The sequence below is a fragment of the Hyperolius riggenbachi genome, chromosome 11, assembly GCF_040937935.1.
Source record: "Hyperolius riggenbachi isolate aHypRig1 chromosome 11, aHypRig1.pri, whole genome shotgun sequence".
NCBI classification, from domain to species: domain Eukaryota; kingdom Metazoa; phylum Chordata; class Amphibia; order Anura; family Hyperoliidae; genus Hyperolius; species Hyperolius riggenbachi.
Window position 1 is genome coordinate 140,440,539 of NC_090656.1, and position 23,907 is coordinate 140,464,445.

Below are 23,907 nucleotides of genomic sequence, written 5' to 3' on the forward strand. Positions count from 1 at the left end.
CCAGGAAAACATATATGGCTGTAATTTGCTTATTAGTGATTTTACTATATCCCAACAAGGTATAGGACAGGACAGAAGCTTTCATTTCCATGCCTAGAAATTAACTATGGCAGCAAAAATAAACAAGAAAAACAGCCTGGTTATGTACTGTACATACACATGTTTCTCATCATGTCAACTTGAATACACTTTAAAGGGACACTTAAGCCAGGAATAAAAAAAAAATCAGTTTTACTTTTCCTGGGGCTTCTACCAGCCCCCTCCAGCCATCCCGTGTCCTCGCAGTAACTCATGGATCCTCCTGTCCCCGTCCGCTAGCTAGTTTCGTTTACGCGTATTTTTCTTCACATTCCCATCCGCAATAGCATCCTTGCGCCTGTGCAGGACACTATTGAGAAAGTGAACATGATGAATACACAAGGCCAGGCCTGTGCAGGCACAGAAAGCTTGCCAAATCCCTGTCAGGGAACACAAAACTAGCTGGCGGCGGGGGACTGGAGTCTTCGTGAATGACTGCAAGGGGGCTGGTAGAAGCACCAGGACAGTAAAACGGATTTTTTATTCCTAAAGCACGTGTCGAACTCCAGGCCTGGAGGGCCGGATCCATGCTAGTGTTTAGGATGGACTGAGAAAGGAATGTGTTCTACCTGATGGACCACACCTTTCCTGATTCAGACCCATCAATTGATTTGAGCTGTATCAAAATTAACTGTATCCGCCCGGCGGATCGCTCAAACTCAGTCTTATCACGCGAATGACAGTCTGTACACACGCCTGATTTAGCGGGTGGACGACTGAACGACGGGACGTTCAAACGACCCGTCGTTCCAAAAAATCAGATGTGTGTGGGCCTTAATATTGTTTCCAGTACAGGAAGAGATAAGAAACTCCAGTTATCTATGCAAATTGCCATGGGCTCCACCACTTTCAAAGTGGCAGAGAGCTCTGTTTGTTTGTTATCTGAACTGTATTGTTTTTCTTTTGCAGAGAACAGTTCAGGACAACTCAAATTTTCACTGCCTGTTCTGTAAAAACATTTAGAATGCTGAGTAGTATGTAAACTGCAAATATTAAAGATTGATGGGATGTTATAAAAAAAAAAGCAGCTATCTGTATCTATATCGTAGCTTTGATTCATTCATGGCCTCTTCCTTTTTCTTATTGAGCTGTAAGCTTCGTATTTACGATTTGCCTTTCAATGCTAGTCTGTAGTTGTGGAATTCACTAATTTTACATTTATTTTTTTTTTTTTCAAAGGTTTCTCGGGCTTGCTCTAATTTTTTGTGTTTGTCTAATACCTGCCCTGAGTGTTGACAAGACCAACTTCAAGACATGTGAACAGAGCTCGTTTTGCAGGTCAGTTTGTTAAGGTTGTACAAACCATAAAGTTGTTGAGGGCTATTTTTCTATTGAACTCATCCCTTCAATAGTTAATGTTGGGTAATGTGTACCAAACCACAGACTTCTCAGTTTATGAAACCTGGGACTACCCCCAAATTTGCTCCTACTCCACAGCCCTGATTAAAATTGTGTGATTTTACTACGATTTTAATGTAAGTCAATGGGAGCGTTTTGTAAAAAGCTCTCAGAAAGCTCAGATGGCCAAAAGCACTCTGAAAAGCGCTTAATAGTGTGCCTGAGCCCTAAAACTACAGTGTAAAAAAGGCTTGTAGTGTATGCTTTGGAAGCTGCAATCTTTACATAATTTTAACAAATGCTAATAATCCTAGTGGTGAAGTAGGCAAATCAGGTGCTCTAGCTTTCCTAATCTGCGTACTTGTTCAGGGAGAAGCTTGAAAGGCGATGTGAGATAAGCAGTACAGGCAGGAAAAGGTGTTCAAGATGGCAAATTTCTATTGCACACCACTCAATTTTACGTCAGATTGACTGTTCGAATCAATAATTCCTGACATGTCTGGTCTGATTTCCGGTCATTTCTCTGAACAAATTTGTACAGAAGTGATCAGGAAATCAAATCGAACCTGTCAGAAATGATCAATTCAACCGGTCGATCTGATGGGAATTTGCATGGTGTGTACTAGGCATTAGAACCCTGTGTGCTTTTAAAGGACTTACGAGGCAAACACACAAAAAAAAGTTAATTACCTTATGGCCATTGCAGCGGTCATAGCAGACTATCAGCGCCTGGCCTGTCACTGTGTGGCCCTCTGTTAGCATTATCCAAGCTGTAGTTCAGGCCCCGACCCTGCCCAGGGTCGCCCTATCAATTTGCGATCAAAATCGCCGCTTTAAAAAAATCCTACGTCTGCGCAGTTCTTAGCCGCTAGTGCGGCTGCGCAGGTTCTCTGGCCTGTCCCCGGCCCGTCCTTGCTACATTCACTCAGCTCTGTACGTCATGTGGTCCTGCCCGCACGGCCGCCCACATGACTGATTGAGGAACAAGTCAGCCACGCCCCCTCAGCCGAGACAAGCAGCGCTGAGCGTGGGGAGACGTGACTTGTCCCTCGATCAGTCATGTGGGCGGCCGTGCGGGCACGCCCACATGACGTACAGAGCTGAGTGAAGGGAGCGAGGATGGGCCGGGGACAGGCCAGAGAACCTGTGCAGCCGCACTAGCGGCTAAGAACTGCGCAGACGTAGGATTTTTTTTAAAGCGGCGATTTTGATCGCATATTGATAGGGCGACCCTGGGCAGGGTCGCGGCCTGAACTACAGCTTGGATAATGCTAACAGAGGGCCACACAGTGACAGGCCAGGCGCTGATGGTCTGCTATGACCGCTGCAATGGCCATAAGGTAATTAACTTTTTTGTGTGTGTTTGCCTCGTAAGTCCTTTAAAAGCACACAGGGTTCTAATGCCTAGTAATGACTTGGAAGCATACTTATCATTGCCTGTATGCTCTATTGTATGCGACGATAACGGGGCATTAAGTTGCGTTGCGACTTTATGGGGGCGTTGCGTTGTAATTTGCTTTGCAACCTTAATGTCGCATCAAACCGCACCATCCTACTGTGAAAGAGGCCGAAGTCATTATTTAAAAGTCTCTCTGAATCTGAAGCTGCAAACATTGTCCACATCGGTAGCCTCTGTAGTTGGGTCTTTTATACAAGGATGTTTTACAACCCTGATTTAGTCAACTGAGGTATCACTCCAGCGGCCACTGGAGAGTTGCGTAGAGCGCGCACTTAACTTGCGCAAACTGGCCGCGACTGAAGGTAGTAACGGGACCTGATAGCGGAGATGCAGGCAGCGGAGGACGGCGGCATGGGAGAGATCCGCGTGGATGGGGTTGGAGGAAGCCCCAGGAATGTATAAACCTTTTGATTTTGATCTCTGGTTTCCTTTAAAATAAATATGTCAGCCTCTATATTCCTCTCATGTCAGGCCTCCTTCCCATTACAACCCGCAGATGGTCGTGCGATTGGAACCCTGCGTATGATCGCACGTCATCTGCGTTTGTATGCGTTTCGTGGCTGATCCCATTCACTACAGCCGGGCGTTTTGCTAAATAAATGCGTGCAGCATGCGTTCACAGACCACAGTGGTCTGCAACGCATGTGATGTGAACATCAGACAGTGCAGTATATGCACTTCTAAAGTTTGTGCGTGTCTGCCTCCTGCACGCGTTGCCGAAATACGGATGGTCACACTTGCAATGTGACCGAGGCCTTAGGTTCCCTTAAAGGACTTCCAAGGCCAAAATCTGCCCCCAAAATGTAAAAAAAGTTAACTACCTGCATGACTTTGTATGGCACGGAGGACGCCGTCCGCGCCCTCTGTGCCGTTCCGCCTGGTCCCCGCCTCTCAATATGACCCTGAATGGCTCCCGACCCCAGTTAACTTTTTTACATTTTGGGGGCAGATTTTGGCCTCGAAGTCCTTTAATGAATTCTGATTTCTTGCCCTGAGAAACTTCTCCACTTTTGCACCAGTCTCCGGTGCATCTTGGTAACTCTTACTTGGTGTATAATATCCAGATGGGCTTTTTGGCTCCAGTTTTGAGTGGTCGGAGTATAAACGTAATGTTCCACAAATTCAAATTGAAATTTGAAATAAATGCTTAAGAGCAGTATCTGAGTGAAACACATGCATAAAATAGAAAAATGTAAAAAAAAAAAAAAAAAAAAAAAAAATTCCTTGTCTGTTAACCACTTCCTGGAAAGTGTACATGCGTGCCCTGCAAAACAGTTTTAAAACTGCTTTTTTCCCACTTTTAAAACTGTGCAAAAACTTTTTTTAAAACATCGTTTTTGCAGGAAGTGGTTTATTTTCTCTTTTGGGATATTTTCTCGTTTGATCTCAACACACCATAATTTATTTTTATTTTTTATTTATTTTCTGGTTTGAATTTTTTTCTCCATATAGACGGCAGCGCAGTCTTGAACCGGGACCCTCTCAGTATCGAGCTTTGCTTGGAAGTGCAAAGCTGACTGCTGACAAGTTTGAGATTCAGCTAATCAATGACAAGACTAAGGTAGCAAATTTCAGAGAATATTTGATGCCACGGTTTATTAATGTCAATAATTGTGGAAAGTTGTAAGAAAATTCATGTATGTATACTTTCCTGCTGCATGTGATAAACCTCTTTTTTTGTTACAGGTCCCTCTCCTCCTGGAGGTCTTTGGATTACACGGAAATATGACCCGTATTAAGATTAACGAGCTCAAGCCTCTGAAACCTAGATATGAAGTTATTGATGTTTTGGTTGGGACACCTGCTTCTGAGAAGTAAGTAGGTTAACCACTTAGAGACACTGAAGCGAAAAAAAATTATGAAATAATGAAATGATTTGTATGTGTAGTACAGCTAAGAAATAAAGCATTAGGAGCAGAGACCTAAGACTAATATGGTTTCCATTACAGGAAGAGTTAAGAAACTCCAGTTATCTATGCAAATTGCCATTGACCTCCACCACTTTCAAAAGTGGCAAAGAGCGTTGTGTTCTAAAGGCTGTTATCTTAACTGTATTTTTTTCTTTTGCAGAGAACAGTTCAGGACAGATCAAAAGTTCACTGCCTGTTCTGTAAAAAAACATTTAGAATTATTATTATTTATTGTATTTATAAAGCGCCAACATATTACGCAGCGCTGGACATTCATTTAGGTTACAGACAATATTTAGGGGTGACAAACAGCAATATGACAATACAGGAATACAAGAAAACCAGATCACAAAGCACAGTATGAGTACAAGGTAATGCTTAGTCAGTCACTGGAGGGGAGCATGGAGATTAGGCAAGTTAGGTTCACTCAAATGCATAGCATGGGTGCACAGTAATGGAGGTGCATGATCAGGTAGGACACAAAAGGAGGACCCTGCCCAAAGGCTTACAATCTAGAGGGAGAGGTAGGGACACGAGAGGTAGGGGACCAGAGTTCAGCTGTGGGTTTAGAGCAATTGTGAGGGGTGGTAGGCCAGAGTGAAAAGGTGAGTTTTGAGGGCCTTCTTGAAGGTGTTAAAGGAGGGGGCTGCCCTAATGGGTGGAGGTAGGGAGTTCCATAGTGTTGGAGCGGCTCTTGAGAAGTCTTGGAGGCGTGCATGGGACTGGGTGATGTGGGGAGAATGCTGAGTAATGTATAAACTACAAATATTAGAGAATGATGCAAAGTTATATATTTTTATTTTTATATATTTTTGGCTACTAATGTTCTAGTAATTAGAAGTATCAAAGTGAACCTGAGGTGAGTTATATGGAGGTTGCCATGTTTATTTCCTTTTAAACGAGAACAGTTGCATGGCAGCCCTGCTGATCTATTAGGCTGCAGTAGTTTCTGAAAAACACCAGAAACCAGTATGCAGCTAATCTAGTCAGATCTGACAATATATTGTCTAGAAACTCCTGATCTGCTGCATGCTTGTTCAGGGTCTGGCTGAAAATATTAGAGGCAGAGGGTCAGCAGGGCATCCAGGCAACTGTTATTGCCTAAAATGATATAAATATGGCAGCCTCCATAACACTGTCACCTCAGGTTAACTTTAAAACGGCTTTTTCATAACATTTCTGAGAAGTTTGCTTTAAAGTGGAATTAAACTCGGTTATATTTTTGTCTAAAAGAGGGATTTTCCACGACAAAATAATATACCATTTACCAACGCTCTGTGTTCATTATGCAGCCTGGAACCTTACCCTGCATTGCAAGCACGCCAATCTAATCTGAAATTATTCTGCTGTAATAATTCTCATCTGTCAGCCTGGCTCTATTTGGTACATTGCTGACGAGAAGGAAGCTTATCACCCCTCCCACATTCCTACACCTCACTGATTGGTTGAGGGCAGTTCAGTGTGGCATGAGGCTGAAGTCTAATCTTGCTTTACTCACATGTTTATAAAGCAAGCTAAATAGAGCAGATTCTAGGAGAGGAGAAGAAAAAAAAGAGTAAGGGAGAAAATTACATCACTATTTGCTTCAGTGAGAGGGAACCGATATGACAAATGCCAGGAATCTCAACCCCAAACAGCCCAATTGGTGGTGAAAAAAACAAGATATAGATCATTTCATTGTGATTAGTAGTGATTAAGCTATTGGCAAATGAAAAGGATGAGCACTGGAAGGTGAAAATCGCCCTTGTCTGTTAGAGTAAAACCGCCTTAGGTGTGAAGTGGTTAATTATTTGTGATTTTTCTATTTTTTAGTATTAATACAGTTATCATATTTTGTGCACAAGTAATATTGTGTTTACAGATGACAAGGTCCGAAAGTACAGTTTATCTGCTCTGAAAGTAGCCATTGCATAGCTTCTATATTTATATATTAAAATCCGTCTAGTGTTCATTGCTTCTGCCATGTTGTGCGCCGAGTTTCTGCTCTGCTAGGAATGTTTACCAATTGTAGCTGATAAAGAAATGTAAACAAAAGGCAATGTAATCACCTGAACGGCATTGGATCTAAACTTCCCACTGAAGAAGAAAATTGCTGTATTTAACCACTTCACCACTGAGGGGTTTTAACCCCTGACCACCAGAGCAATTTTCACCTTTCAGCGCTCCTTCCTTTCATTCGTCTATAACTTTATTATTACTTATCCCAATGAAATGAACTATATCTTGTTTTTTTTGCCACCAATTAGGCTTTCTTTAGGTGGGACATTATGCCAAGAATTATTTTATTCTAAATGTGTTTTAATGGGGAAATAGGAAAAAATGTGGGAAAAAATTATTATTTTTCAGTTTTCGGCCATTATAGTTTTTAAATAAAGCATGCTACTGTAATTAAAACCCATGAAATGTATTAACCCATTTGTCCCGGTTATAAAACCATTTAAATTATGTCCCTATCACAATGTTTGGTGACAATATTTTATTTGGAAATAAAGGTGCATTTTTTTCAGTTTTGCATCCATCCCTAATTACAAGCCCGCAGTTTATAAAGTAACAGTGTTATACCCTCTTGACATAAATATTTAAAAAGTTCAGTCCCTAAGGTAACTATTTATGTTTTTTTTTTATTGTATTTTTTTTTTTTTATTACAAAAAAAAATAAAAATTGGGGAGTGTGGGAGGTAATGAGTTAATTTATTGTGTAAATGTAATGTTTGTATATGTAAAATGCTTTTAGGGTGTAGTTTACTATTTGGCCACAAGATGGCCACAGAGTGTTTGTTTACATGCGACCTGTAAGCGTCCGGAAGGACGCTTACAGGAAGCAGTAGGAGGCTGGGAGACGCACAATGATCTCGCTGTTTCTGAAAGAAGCAGCAGATCATTGCGGGGGCTAGATCAACGAACGGGAATGGATTTTCCCGTTCATTGATCTGAGGGCAAGCGGGCGGCGGCGTGCACGAGCGGCGGGTGCGCGCGCACGAGCGGCGGTAGCGCGGACAAAGGAGGGAAAAAAGGGGCGGAGAAATTCGTACCGCTGGGGGTAAAGTGGTTATAGGCTTGTACACATGTCTGATTTTTTTTTTTTTCCAAACGGCCGGTTGTTTGGACGTTTGAACGGCCGGTTGTTTGAACGTTTAAACGGCCGGTTGTTTGGATGTCACATTGGGCACGTGTACGGTCGGTCGTTCAGCTGATAAGACGGATCCGCTTGGCGGATCGTTCAAATCCAGTCTTATCAGCTGAACGACTGACCGTACACACGCCCAATTTGACGACCGGACGTTCAAATGACCGGTCGTTTGGAAATATCCGAAGTGTGTATGTACCTTAACTATTTGCTGCTGTTCTGCTACCAATTTTTTTTTTTCTAGGGGTAGATTTATGCTGTAAATAATCTTGTAGAGATGTGGCCCCCTGAGGCTTTTTTACCGGCCCCCCACACACAAAATGTATTACTTATAGATGCGGTCAGCTACATCTTTAAAAATTGGTGGTCCGCATATAGAAGTGCTGGCACCACTCATCCACGTGGAAGCCAGAAAGCAGCAATTCTCTGGTTTCCAGTCAAATTCCACATCAGGTGACACTGCTGTTTAATTGGACTGCAGGTTGTCACCTGGGTATGCTTCACTGTCTGGCCCACAAAGACTTCTACATAATTTTATATATACTCCGGCCCCCCAGCAGTCTGAAGTATGTTGACCCAGCCCTCAACCCAAAACATTTGGGGACCCCTGGTTTAGATCATATGTGAATTTTGAGTTTCATCACACTTTAAAGTGTACCAGAGATGGTACACTGGCCCATATTTATACTTACCTGGGGCTTCCTTAAGCCCCATGAGCAACGTGGCTTCCCTCGCTGCCCACTTCGGCCCCTCCGTCCTGGCACTACGACTCCCGGTAATCTGGTCAGTCGTTGGCTTGTGCGCCGGCGCAGATTGCTCCAGGGGATGGGAGCGCGATGAGGGGTGCATGCGAGGTTGAGCTGTGCATGCGCAGAAACGAGCAACTGCCTGGAATATCGAGAGTTATTGCGTGATAACGGTGGGACCAATGAGGATGGCGAGGGAGGCGATGGTGCTCATGGGGCTGATAAGTGTAAATATGGGCTAGTGAACCATCTCCTGTTCGCTTTTATGACCCTTTGAAGTATTTGCTTTCTTATACAGAAAAATACATCAATTTAGTTCACAGCGTTTGCTTTTCATGTACACGTATGCCTAAACCAAAGCCCTTTCTGCTATATCAATGACCGAAACAAAAAGCTCTTAAAACATTTATAAAAAGTTTATAATGCAATAGGTTGCAACCTATTAACTAACTTTTAAGTCAGTAAATATTGCATTGTTCAGTGTTTTGTACACACTTCATCAGGAAACTGAACGGAACTATGCTAAGATTACAAAACTCTCAAATGTTTTACCTTTTAACTGGTAATCCGTGTTATAATTTTACTCTTGTCACAGCCTGCAGGTTACTGGGCAAGATGACAACACTCTGGAATTGTCTCTAGGAGATGGAGGTCAAAAGCTGCTAGTGACTGGTTCACCGTTTCGCCTGGATGTCCTCTCAGACCAGGAATTGGTGCTGAGTGTAAATTCTCGGGGACTGCTTTATTTTGAACATCTTAGAGCACGGAAGGATACGTGAGTAACATTGATCATCATGTGATTTAGTAGTCATTAGACTGTCATGGTTGTATGCGATGGGTATAGTTAGATGGTGCTTGAAATATGCTGATTTGGAGGGTTGGGGGTTGGCTTTTTCCTAGGGATTGAAACTGAAATGTGTTTTTCTTTCTTTTTTTGCTTTTTGCTCTATGTCCTTTCTCTTTCTGCCCTTTCCTATTCCCTGCCTATCACCTCCCAGACTCTCAGCTAAAGTTAGTAGCGCTGTCGGTAACATGTGGCATAAAGTGAAGAATCTTTTCTCTAGGTAATCCTTGATACTGCTTGCAGATACTGATGTTTTGCATATGCACTTACATTCTTGAATATATACACACGCGCACACACACAATGCAAAACATCACTTGCATACTTAGCTTAAGGTTTACATTTCTGAATTGTTTCTGAATTCTAATGATCTGCAGACATTCTTTAATGCATCTGTTCAGACCTCAATATTACTGCTGAGGTTTTTTCACCTTTGTCCTCATAAACTTTTGTATGCAGCAGTTTTGCATGATCTTTATGTAGGTTTCAGTGATCCATGTCCTTCTTCAAGGATACTTTCACACAACCAAAACTGTACTTAAAGCAGAACTGAAGATTTACTAAAGAGTTTCACTTACCTGAGGCTTTTGCCAGCCCCTTTCAGCTGTCCGGTCCTCAGATCCTCCGTTCTCCCGCCACGGTGCAGTTTCATTACCGCCGACGTGTAAGTCGACGGCAACTGCGCTTGTGCAGCACTGGCCACGCGTATACTTTGCGTTCCCGCGAAGGATACGCATTGCCAGTGCAGCGCGGTTGCCTGTCGACTTACAAGTCAGCAGTAATGAAACTGCACCGCGGCGGGAGAAAGGAGGATCGTTGAGGACCAGCGCGGGACAAGAAGGCTGCAAGGGGCCCCAGGTGTGTGAACAACTGTTGCTAGACTGCCATATGCACTCTAGCTCGTAGACATTACAGAGCAATTAAAATGTCTGCTTTCAGTCAGTAAGCCCTTGCCAAAAAATGCAGTGAATTTCAATCAAAGTTGAAAATGATCTCTCAATATGCTTTGTGGACTGGCTTACATTTTAGAATTATCTTTTGTTTTAAGGGTATCATGTCTATGGATACCTTAAGACATGCCTGAACCAAATAATGGGCAATGTTCCTATAACTGTTGCAAGTATTTACTTATGGGTCTCCGTGGGCTCTATTGCCTTTCCATGTTACTGTATCAACAGGGCATATCTAATATATGTAAATGAGCACATTTTTACTGGGTTTGTGCAAGTTCACAAATTGCACATGCCCAGTAAAAGGAATTGCTTGGTATGAGGGAAAGACTACTTGCTCAAGCAGTTCCTTTTCACTGGGCATTCACAGCCACAAGAACATCCAGTATCAGATTAAAAGATAATGTTATGTCCACAGCAGACCTGTAAGTGCTTGCAACTAGTTATAGAAACACCACCTGTTTAAGTTAAAATTCCATTCAAGTTTGCTTTAAGTTGTGTAAAAACACAAATCTTGGTAGAAGTATTATGTTGTCAGGCATACATATATAGTAACATAGATGAAAATGTAGGTAATACATTTTATTGACATAAATACATTTTGTAGTGATAAGCTTTGGATGTCGTTGGGCCTGATAATTTCAGAACTTTCAAGTAACATATTAAGTTAGCTAGAGAAAATTTCCTGTGTTTTTACTCACCTTTTTAGTAAGTCTTGGTAAAGATGTTTTGCACTATAGATTCCTATCTTGGAACAAACTGTACATACACACTAGATACTTGCTGGTGTACACTTTACCAACAACTAGTAAGCGAATGGACATGTTTGAAAATCATGTCAGATACCTATACGGTAGTTATGCACTGCTGACAGCTCACAGCTACAAACCTAACAGCATGTGGTTGTACGTCGATCTATACAGATTGTCTTCAACAGCTGTCTCTGTTTTCTTTTGTACTAACTTTATGGTGTTTCCGTTCATTTTTGTCAAATGATAGTAAGAAGATGTTTAATATAAGTAATTTTAGGCATTTTGTTTCTTGTTCTGATATGTTGTAAAGGAGTTTAGAAGCTTCAGTGGCACACATCTTTATAGTAATAGTATTCTACGGTGTTAGCAATTAGTAAATGTATACATTGAACATCAGGAGATACATAGATTGTTTAGCAAATATAAAACCATCATTCATATGCCTTCAGGCCTGTATACATGCTGAATTCATTTTTCCCGGTGGTGATTGGGACCCTTTTTCTCGGGTGACATCACTGGGCCAAAGCTGCACAGATGTGATATCGGCCATATACAGTTGTGTTCAAAATTATTCAACCCCCAATGCCGTGAAGGTTTTTAGTGAATTTAGTGTACATTTGTAATTGTGTTAAGAATGAAATCTTACAAGGACTTTTTAAAGAACCACATGCAACTAAAATGACATCAATTGTTTTTGTAATACAGTATTAAATGGTTGGGGTTTTTTTTGTGTGTGATTTTCTTCATTGACACAGTTATTCAGCCCCTTAAAGACTACCACTCTTAAAAACAGAGGTTCATTCAAGTGTTTTCGTTAAGATATTGAAAACACCTGTGGATGTTAACTAGCAGCAATCAAGCACCAATTAGGCAGATTTAAAATGACTGATACTCAGCTCCTTCTAGACATTTACTGGTGTGTTTAGAAACATGGTGAAGTCAAGAGAATGGTCCAGGAAGACAAGAGAAAAGGTGATTTCTCTTCACAGGAAGGGCAATGGCTATAAGAAGATTGCAAAGATGTTAAACATACCAGGAGACGCCATAGGAAGCATCATTTGCAAATTCAAGGCAAAGGACACTGTTGAAACGCAACCTGGTTGTGGCAGAAAGAAGATGCTGACTTCGACTGCTGTGCACTACCTGAAGCGCAAAGTCGAGAAAAGTCCCTGAAGTTTCAGCTCAGACAATAAGGAGCACACTGCGTAATGAAGGCCTCCATGCCAGAACTCCCAGCTGTTTGGGCCCATGGATCAACGCTATGTTTGGAGGAGGAAAAACCAGGCCTATGAAGAAAAGAACACCTTGCTTACTGTGAAGCATGGCAGGGGGTCAATCATGCTTTGGGGCTGGTTTGCTTCTGCAGGTACAGGGAAGCTTCAGCGTGTGCAAGGTACCATGAATTCTCTTCAGTACCAGGAGATATTGGAAGAAAACGTGATGCAGTCCTTCACAAACCTGAGGCTTGGGAGACGTTGGACCTTTCAACAGGACAATGATCCCAAGCATACCTCCAAGTCCACTAGAGCAGCCGTGCCCAACCTACGGCCCGCGGGCCATTTGTGGCCCGCGAAGCCAGTTTCTGTGGCCCGCGCGGTGTCTGCCTGCGGAGGGGGAGAGGATCGGGTGGTATTGCGTAGCATCGGCACTCGGCGGGACGCGCATACACCAGCGTGCAGTGCACTCGTATTCAGCCCCGGGTAGTGCTGGGATAGTTAGAAAGCCTCGCTCATTGGTTACTGCAGGAACCTTCCTCCAATAGGAATCAGCCTAATTCCTATTGAAGGAAGGTTCCTGCAGTAACCAATGAGCGAGGCTTTCTAACTATCCCAGCGCTACCCGGGGCTAAATACGAGTGCACACTGGTGTATGCGCGTCCTGCCGAGTGCCGTGCTACGCAATACTACCCGATCCTCTCCTCCTCTGCAGGCAGACACCGCGGGCAGACAACGGGACACACGCTGTGACAGCCTCCTCAGCCCCACACAGAGCTGACAGCCTCCTCAGCCCCACACAGAGCTGACAGCCTCCTCAGCCCCACACAGAGCTGACAGCCTCCTCAGCCAGCACACTACAGGCCACGTGTGGGTAATTAGGCCTCTGTTCCTCCTCAGCAGAGCTGACAGCCTCCTCAGCCAGCACACTAAAGGCCACTCTGATACCATTGCTGCATTAATCTGCCGCAAACTTCTTATTAAGAAAATGTGCATCAAATGGTGAGTACAACAATTCTTATATTGTCGTTTTCTTTCCATTTCCAACACCATATTAACTGTTACTATAAAAACATTAAATGTTTTACATCGAAATTTTGTATGCATGTGTTCCGGCCCTCAAGATTTTTCTTGATTTGAAGTTCGGCCCTCGGGCCAATAAAGGTTGAGCACCACTGCACTAGAGCATGGTTGCAGATTAAAGGCTGGAACATTTTGGAGTGGCCATCGCAGTCACCAGATATAAATCCGATTGAGAGCCTCAGGTCGGACTTAAAGAAAGCAGTCGCATCGCACAAGCCTAAGAATGTGACTGAACTGGAGGCTTTTGCCCATGAAGAATGGGCTAAGATACCCGTAGATCGCTGCAAGACACTTGTCAAGCTATGCTTCACATTTAAAAGCTGTTATAACTGGAAAAGGATGTTGTACTAAGTACTAAGAATGAATGTCACTTGGGGGTTGAATAAAACTGATAATGATGTGAGCAAAGGAGACATTTGTGGTTATTTCATTATAAATGTTATGTTATATTTGTCTGACTTATAAGTGCCTCTTTGATTTAATTGTAAACAAGATGACTGAAATAATCAAAATCAATGTCAAACTGGCCAAAACACTCAATTTCAGTGGGGGTTGAATAATTTTGAACACAACTCTAGCTGGCACGTTCTGTTGAAATGTGGGGAGGGCCATCTGGATGTAGCAGATGTCATGTCATGCGGTGGGTGGGACGAGCGATGAGTTGATCTCTAGATTGCGAGTTTGAACACTTAAGTAAACAAAGGATATTATCTGTTTGTCGGTTTGTCATAAATTGACAAACATATTTGCAAGAACCCCTTAGCTGTCCTGTTGTAATTGGGGCATCTGAATTACATTTATTTTGCTTCATTCCATTGCTTCGGGGCCAAGTCACTGCATCTTATTTAATTTAGATAGGCATACACAATTGGATGTGGTCCATTTACAATATCTACCTGAGTGTCGCCGTGCCCTTTAGTTACTAGATCATATCTCAGCAGAGATCTGACCACATATCGTATGCACTGCTGCTACTGCTAGCTTTGTTGTGCTTAATGCAACACAGAGCAAATAAAGCACTCTCATGTGCTAGTAGAAAAGGTGATGTAATGTAGAGTACTGGAGGATGGAGGCACCGAAAATAGGTAATGCTTCTTTAGGTCAGTACAAGTGCCTTATATACCGTCTTTCCCTTAAAGTAAAACATCCCCTGAAAATAAGCCCTAGTTGAAAAATCACTTATACTGCCAATATAAGGCATCCTCCGACAGGCGCGGAGCTAGGGGGGGTCGGGGTAGGTCAAGTGCCCCCGGGCGCCGGGTCCCGGGTCCCTAAGGGCGCCCAGCTGAGCTGATTTTTTTTTTTTTTTCTGCGGAGGGGAGTAGCGCAGAGAAGAGAAGAGGGAGAGCTATGCGGACGGTGGAGAAGGGGGCCATCTCCCCCCCTTCTCTCACCTTAGGGCTCTCCCTCCCTCCATCGCTGTCCCCTCCGTTATTGTCCGGGTGCTGGCGGAGCGGGCGGGACTCACCTCCGTCTCGCTCCAGCGCCGGCCGGAAGTTCGGATCCCGCAGCCGCTGCTCTGGTCTGGACTAGACCAGAGTAGCGGCAGATCCATCCGCGCTGCGACGAGACGGAGGTAAGTTCCGCCCGCCGCTGCCAGCACCCGGACATTAATGGAGGGGACAGCGAGGGAGAGAGAGCAGCTCTCCCTCTTCTCTGCGCTGCTCCCCTCCTGCTGGGGAGGCAGGGAGGGGGACACCTGGCTACCTACTCTAGGCATATATACCCCTGGCTACATCTACTGGGCATATATACCCCCTGGCTACATCTACTGGGCATATATACCCCTGGCTACATCTACTGGGCATATATACCCCTGGCTACATCTACTGGGCATATATACCCCTGGCTACATCTACTGGGCACATATACCCCTGGCTACATCTACTGGGCATATATACCCCTGGCTACATCTACTGGGCATATATACCCCCTGGCTACATCTACTGGGCATATATACCCCCTGGCTACATCTACTGGGCATATATACCCCCTGGCTACATCTACTGGGCATATATACCCCCTGGCTACATCTACTGGACATATATACCCCCTGGCTACATATACTGGGCATATATACCCCCTGGCTACATATACTGGGCATATATACCCCCTGGCTACATATACTGGGCATATATACCCCCTGGCTACATATACTGGGCATATATACCCCCTGGCTACATGGACTGGGCATATATACCTCCTGGCTACATGGACTGGGCATATATACCCCCTGGCTACATATACTGGGCATATATACCCCCTGGCTACATGGACTGGGCATATATACCCCCTGGCTACATGGACTGGGCATATATACCCCCTGGCTACATGGACTGGGCATATATACCCCCTGGCTACATGGACTGGGCATATATACCCCCTGGCTACATGGACTGGGCATATATACCCCCTGGCTACATGGACTGGGCATATATACCCCCTGGCTACATGGACTGGGCATATATACCCCCTGGCTACATGGACTGGGCATATATACCCCCTGGCTACATATACTGGGCATATATACCCCTGGCTACCTACTCTGGGCATATATACCCCTGGCTACATATACTGGGCATATATACCCCCTGGCTACATGGACTGGGCATATATACCCCCTGGCTACATGGACTGGGCATATATACCCCCTGGCTACATGGACTGGGCATATATACCCCCTGGCTACATGGACTGGGCATATATACCCCCTGGCTACATGGACTGGGCATATATACCCCCTGGCTACATGGACTGGGCATATATACCCCCTGGCTACATGGACTGGGCATATATACCCCCTGGCTACATGGACTGGGCATATATACCCCCTGGCTACATGGACTGGGCATATATACCCCCTGGCTACATGGACTGGGCATATATACCCCCTGGCTACATGGACTGGGCATATATACCCCCTGGCTACATGGACTGGGCATATATACCCCCTGGCTACATGGACTGGGCATATATACCCCCTGGCTACATGGACTGGGCATATATACCCCCTGGCTACATGGACTGGGCATATATACCCCCTGGCTACATGGACTGGGCATATATACCCCCTGGCTACATATACTGGGCATATATACCCCTGGCTACCTACTCTGGGCATATATACCCCTGGCTACATATACTGGGCATATATACCCCCTGGCTACATGGACTGGGCATATATACCCCCTGGCTACATGGACTGGGCATATATACCCCCTGGCTACATGGACTGGGCATATATACCCCCTGGCTACATGGACTGGGCATATATACCCCCTGGCTACATGGACTGGGCATATATACCCCCTGGCTACATGGACTGGGCATATATACCCCCTGGCTACATGGACTGGGCATATATACCCCCTGGCTACATGGACTGGGCATATATACCCCCTGGCTACATGGACTGGGCATATATACCCCCTGGCTACATGGACTGGGCATATATACCCCCTGGCTACATGGACTGGGCATATATACCCCCTGGCTACATGGACTGGGCATATATACCCCCTGGCTACATGGACTGGGCATATATACCCCCTGGCTACATGGACTGGGCATATATACCCCCTGGCTACATGGACTGGGCATATATACCCCCTGGCTACATGGACTGGGCATATATACCCCCTGGCTACATGGACTGGGCATATATACCCCCTGGCTACATGGACTGGGCATATATACCCCCTGGCTACATGGACTGGGCATATATACCCCCTGGCTACATGGACTGGGCATATATACCCCCTGGCTACATGGACTGGGCATATATACCCCCTGGCTACATGGACTGGGCATATATACCCCCTGGCTACATGGACTGGGCATATATACCCCCTGGCTACATAGACTGGGCATATATACCCCTGGCTACCTACTCTGGGCATATATACCCCTGGCTACATATACTGGGCATATATACCCCCTGGCTACATATACTGGGCATATATACCCCCTGGCTACATGGACTGGGCATATATACCCCTGGCTACATATACTGGGCACATATACGCCTGACTATATATACCGGGCACATATTATTCTCCTGGCTACATATACTGGGCACACATATCCCTGCCTACATATACTGGGCACATATACCCCTGGCTACCTGTTCTGTGGACATCTCTACCCCTGGCTACCTGTTCTGGGGACATCTATACCGCTGGCCACCTATTCTGGGGACATCTATACCGCTGGCCACCTATTCTGGGGACATCTATACTGCTGGCCACCTATTCTGGGGACAACTATAGACCTGGGGCTACCTATTTTTGGGGAACCACGTCAGATTGAGTGTATTTTGGAGAACTGCTGCCAGGTGAGAGGTGTCTACCATATTAAGGGGGCATTCTACCTATTTATGTGAAATGCTGTCTATTTATGTGACTCATGACTGCTGAATTTGTCTTGTTGGGGGCCTCATGGTTACTGAATTTGTCTTGTTGGGGGCCTCATGATTTGTTGGGGGCCTCAAGATCGCTGAATTTGTCTTGTTGGGGGCCTCATGATTGCTTAATTTGTCTTGTTGGGGGCCTCATGATTGCTAAATTTGTCTTGTTGGGGGCCTCATGATTGCTGAGTTGGTTATGTTGGGGGTCTCATGATTGCTGAATTTGTCTTGATGGGGGGGGCTCATGATCGCTGAATTTGTCTTGGAACATGCTGGAAGGTACATACTGAGGGAGGGTGGGTGAGCGTGAGCCTGCTAACCTCCATATACATTTGGCTCCACCCATAACCACGCCCACATTTATTATGTGACCACGCCCCTTTTTGGCACGGCGCAACCTTGACTTTGGGGGGCGCATTAATAGTCTTTGTCCCCGGCCGCTGAAAACCCTAGCTACGCCTCTGTCCTCCGATAAGACCTAACGTCAGCCGCAGCCCGCATGACACTCCGAGTCTCTGAGGACACTCCATTCATGCCAGGCAGCATTCCTGCACAGCTGTCCCGCATGACGTTAAACATACCGGCGGTATAATCATAATTGCCGTCAGTCTATGCGCGGTCTCCGGGGTCACACTCTCTATTCATGGCAGCAGTCCACAACATTCCAGCTGGTTCCCCATTGCCTCCTTCGCCTCCGTTTCTACCATTGGACCCAAGCTCCGGTATTAAAGCATTCTTATTGGGCACAATAGTCTGAGGCTGGGTCATGCTCCGTTTTGGGGCCAATCACTGCACTCTCTGCTACTCAGCGAGTGCAATGATTGGGCCAATAACGGAGCCATGATCCTGCCTCTGAGACTACCGGTATTGTGTCCAATTAGAACGCTTTTAATATTGGAGCTTGAACTTTTCCACGCAACACGACTTTCAATCAAAGGCGGCATGGGGACACATTGTGCAGTGCCGATCAGGCGCTTGTCATGTCATCTTTGCACACAACAGGTTTAACAACTGTGCAGGGATGACATGATAGGTGCCTGATCGGCACTGTAACATTACAATAAGCAGCAAGCAGAGGTGGCCAGCATGGGGACACATCATGCAGTGCCGATCAGGCACGTGTCATGTCATCCTTGCACACAGCAGGTTTATCAACTGTGAGCAGGGATGACATGATAGGTGCCTGATCGGCACTGTACTATATAAGACATTCACTGAAAATAAAAAAAAATAATATGACAGTGTCTTATTTTCGGGGAAACAAGTTATATGGTCACAAGCATGAACAGAAAGTTTTTCTGGCGTCCATGCTTGTGACCATTTTTAAAGGCACTTGTATTGACCTGAAGAAGTGGGCTAAGACCTGTGAAACGCTTTGTCCTTCTAATCGTGCTAAAAAATAATTTTACATTGTTGTTTGGGTTCTTAGATTTGGAGTGGTCAAGACACCTCCCCCCCTTTTTTTTTTTTATTGCATTACCTATTTCCGGCACCTCCACTCCTCACTGATTTACTACTTTGCCTTTATCCCCCACACTCCAGGTATGTAGTTCTAGGGAAAAGGATTACCGTGTTTGATCAACGCAATGACCTAGATTCATAAAGCAATACTGCATACGGTAATGCAGAAAACAGCTGACTTTACCGAGAACTTAGGAAAAAATCAATTCTTAAAGGCTGTTACTGCATGAAAAGCTTAAATTACCACTTGTGTGGTAAATACCTCAACACATGTCAGTAAATGGCCACTTATGAAGACTACAACATGCAGTAAAGTCCAGAAATATTATGGCACTTATGGTGAGGTGTAAACACTGCGGATACTGGGCGAGACTGTGGGAAGCCAGCCGTGACTTGCAGAAGCAGAGAAAGCTATGACTAAAAGCAGTAGAGCCAATAGAAGCAGCCTATGTCTCCTGCTGATCGGATTTCGATAGGTTGCGAAGTCTTCTCAGCTTTTCTAGACGGAGGCGCTCATGCTTGCTACACAGCCATAGCAGTTAAGGCACCTGTTTGTTCACTGACCTGAGAAAAAAGACAAGCACCTGCGAAACGCGTTGTCAATTTTGTGCTCAAATAAAATACTACTTTTCAATAAACTGTTCCAAAATCTTTGAGAGGTAAAATTACCTCTGTTCATAAGATTGACAGCTTATTAGCCTATCTTGTATGCATTGTGCGCCTCCACCCCTGTTTTTAAGTTTCTTTTCTACCCCCCCAGGCCGCGAGCAGGGACATTAGATAAGAGATTTCCCCTGGAGCCCTTCAGCCATTTAACCATTTAGGTTCCTGTTTGAAGATGCAGAGGAACTAGTGGGGAAATTGCCTAAGCAGGGCATGTTTTTTTTTTTTGTTTTTTTTTTATTGCACAGCCTTTTATGAATCGAGGCCAATGATTAAGCTTCGATGGTGGAAGTCTTCATCTTTAATTTGTTTCTCCAGTGTCATTTTTAATACGTTGCAGTAGTGTCAACGTTTTTATTAAGTATAGGGCCTGATGCACTGACCAGCGGTAATATTGCTGTGCAGAGACACCGCATGGTACTGTAATATATTACCGGTACTATCGCCAGTAGTGTTCTGCAAGTTATGTAAAGGTTAGTCAGGAATTTATCAAGTATTCTTGGCATAAGGGCTCTAGAAGACCAGACAATAGTCATTGGCAGGTACAAAGCTTAACCTTTTTCATTTGATATTCGTGGTTTCTCGTGATGGCGAGTATTGACATTGACATTGAGCATTGACAGTTGACACAAGTGGGGATGGCTGCCTTTTACGTTATATATTGTGTTGATTCCTGAGAGCAGATAGTGACTACAAATGCTTGCAAAGCAATTGATTCTGTAGCTACCTATACATTGGTAGTAGTGTAGACTGTCTTTGTAAACTACCTGTGTGCTATTGCCTAGAGTGACACTGATATAGTTAGTATTTTACCTAAACCACCATATTTAACATCTGTACAACTTGAAAGCCTTTCTCATCTTGTATATCATTTAGTTATTTTTGAGGCTAGTGAACATATTCGACTTTGTATTATATTCAGGCTTGTCATCCAAAGCCACAGAGTGGGTGAAAAGGAGAGTTAAACATAACCATTTTAGGTTTTTGTTTTTATTTATTTATTTTAGTAGCTGCAGGGTCCTAAATCCCTTTTCACCTTCCCATCTCCTATCCTCCTTCTAATTCTTTTCCTCCTTTCTCCCTTGCCTCTGCTCCCATCTATCCCATCCTCCCTGGAAGCGTCACTCCTCACCCCTCGTCTCTGTTCGGCTTGTAGTGACTCAGAGAAGACCAACACTGCCTCGGAAAATGATAACCAGAGTGCTGGAGAGGAGCCGGAAACTGTAAATGAGGAGGAAACTAAGAAGGTGAGTCTTGTATAGTGACCACTGTGCCACAAAATCACTATTTATGCTTCCACTAAGAAAATTCTAAAAGCATTGGTGAGGTGGTGTACATTCCGTAGACCTGTCCTTGAATTAACGTGTGTTATGTGGGCTTAAGCAAAGCGCACAGTGTGAATCCAGCCTTGTAGTTTAATTCAAAAGCTATATCACAAACTTTCCTTATGCACACACTTCTGCAGCACTTCATTAATAATGTATATATTTTTGTACCATTGCACAGGATGAACCTCTACTTTGAGTATCACATTAATTTTGGGGATGCCGCTAAGCTGTATGGTGCTGTCTGATTTATTTCTCCTATTAAATTGTATTTTTTATGTAATTGTTTTTTGTTACATATACTTGGATTTTTATTGGTTTTAGATCTATAGATAGATTGGCAATTCACTAGAACAAATGAGGTGATTTAATTTCCACAATAGTTGAGATTTACCTACTCGCGGCTTCTGCCAGCCCCCTGTAGTCCTTCAAGTCCGTCACTGTCTGCATCTCCTCAATCCCGCTCATTCTGCACATGCGCAGTCCATAAAACTTGCAAGTGTGCATGCACAGAACGCCTTGGGCCATGGGAGCACTATTAAGGAGGTGGCTGGGAGGACTGCAAAGGACCTGATGGACTTTAGGGGGCTGGAAAAAGCTCCAGGTAAGTAAAGCTCAATTTTTATCCCACTATTAAAATTTCCTTTTTAATGTAAGATATAAAATGTTACAATTGCTATTAAACAACCATTATCACGGTCTTCCCACAGGAAGAAGATGAAGCTGGCATGTGGGAAGAAACATTTAAAACGCACACTGACAGCAAACCTAGTGGTAAGAATATGGCTAGAATTACATTTTTGAGTACTTTGAGAATTACTTTTTTTCTTATTATTCACCAGTCTTGGGTAACTGAATTAGTTAACCACTTAAGCACTGCAGTCTTAAAACCCCTTAAAGAGACTCTGAAGCCTCTTAAAAATCCTTTTTTTACTAAACAATCTTGTTTAATACATTAGCGCTACCTAAACCGCCGCATCCCCGCGGCTGTACACTATCTAAACCCCCCCCTAACCCGCCCTCCCTCTCCCCCCGCAAAATCCACGACTTTCTTGGTCGTGGATTCTGCTGCCCTAAGCTGTTCCGTGTGAGGCAGGGCTATGAGCTGCAGCCCTGCCTCACACGCGTCTGTCAGCGGCAGATCTACGCCTCTCCCCCGCCCCTCTCAGCGAAGGAAGAGGGACGGGGGAGAGGCGGCGATCCGTGCTGATAGACGCGTGTGAGGCAGGGCTGTGGCTCATAGCCCTGCCTCGCACGGCAGCGCTGCATGGATCGCGCTCTCCCCCCTGGGGAGTTGGGGGGGGGGGTTTAGATAGTTTACAGCTGCGGTAATGCGACGATTTAGGTAGGACTAATGTATTAAACAGGATTGTTTAAAAAAAGATTAAGAGGCTTCAGAGTCTCTTTAAGGACCAGACACTTTTTTTCCAATCAGACCACTGCAGCTTTAACGGTTTATTGCTCAGTCATACAACCTACTATCTAAATTAAATTAATTTGCCAGAACGTTCCTGGGACAGCACCCCTCCTCTGAGACTTTTCTCCCTCCCACTTCTGGACAGGAAGCTATTAATAAAACAAATTTGCATAATGGACAGCAGACATAAATACAAGCCACTCACAGATGTTCTCCAGTTGTTTTTCCTGTCCCGGACAGGAGCGGTGGGAAGGTCTCTATGCTCCCATGTCAGGTGGCAGGTGCAGCGGTGGAGGCAGGCTGATCGGGCTGAGCAGGGGACTCAGTGTGCCGCGCGTCCAGTGTGTGGGAGGCTTCTCCACGGAAGGCGGAAGTTTTATGGACGGCAGAGCGCTTTCCGGAAGTTCCGGCGGAAGCGCAATGACGTCATGAGGATACGGTTGATAAATCTGATACACATTAGAAGTTTGCCTTTTCACCAGAGCTTATGAAGGAGTTGCTATCTGAGATGCATAATGCCATGGGAATTAGTATGGAAAAGAGACCTTTGACACCCTTGGATCAAATGTACGAGAGCTTGTCAGACCCCCAGACTTGTTTCATTCCAGTCCATTCTTCCTTAAATATGATTTAAGGAGTGGGATGATCCAGGGAAAAGGGCCTTCTGGCCCCGTTCCTTATCTCGTAGATACCCGTTTAGTGCGGATGACCAAAAATTCTGGGGTAATTCTCCTAAGCACGATCCATCTTTTTCCAGGGTATCAAAAAGAGCGGATTTACAGTTAGAAAATTTTGGGAACCTAAAGGATCCCATTGATAAAGACTGACAATCAATTAAGAAGAGCGTGGGAATCTTCTTCCCTAACATTTAAGCCTTCAGTGTCCTCGACGGCAGTGGGCAGGTCTTTAAGAACTTGGCTAGCAGAAACCCAGGATAAGATAGCAGCAGGAGTACCGAGAGAGGAGATTCTTATAGACTTTCCTAGGTTGTTCAATGCCACCAACTATCTCACTGATGCGGCGGTAAAACTGACAGCCAGAACCACTGCCTTGGTTAATTCAGCCAGGCGTGGAGTATGGGTGAAGACTTGGATAGGGGAAATAATTCTTCCCGTTCTAAGTTATGTGGCTTACC

The 23,907-nt window shown here is 44.6% G+C and overlaps 1 protein-coding gene across 2 annotated transcripts in view; it reads left to right on the plus strand.

The window, feature by feature from the left end:
• The window catches only part of GANAB (glucosidase II alpha subunit), a 109,544-nt gene that overhangs the window by 19,091 nt on the left and 66,546 nt on the right, over window positions 1-23,907 (plus strand). Inside the window, exons 2-8 of one of the 2 annotated variants that reach the window (XM_068261246.1) lie at window positions 1,258-1,356; window positions 4,328-4,436; window positions 4,562-4,689; window positions 9,254-9,433; window positions 9,657-9,722; window positions 21,187-21,277; window positions 22,066-22,129. In XM_068261246.1, the coding sequence (XP_068117347.1) occupies window positions 1,258-1,356; window positions 4,328-4,436; window positions 4,562-4,689; window positions 9,254-9,433; window positions 9,657-9,722; window positions 21,187-21,277; window positions 22,066-22,129 (737 nt within the window). The remainder of the gene's footprint in view (window positions 1-1,257; window positions 1,357-4,327; window positions 4,437-4,561; window positions 4,690-9,253; window positions 9,434-9,656; window positions 9,723-21,186; window positions 21,278-22,065; window positions 22,130-23,907) is intronic. The other variant, XM_068261247.1, reaches the window with a different exon arrangement.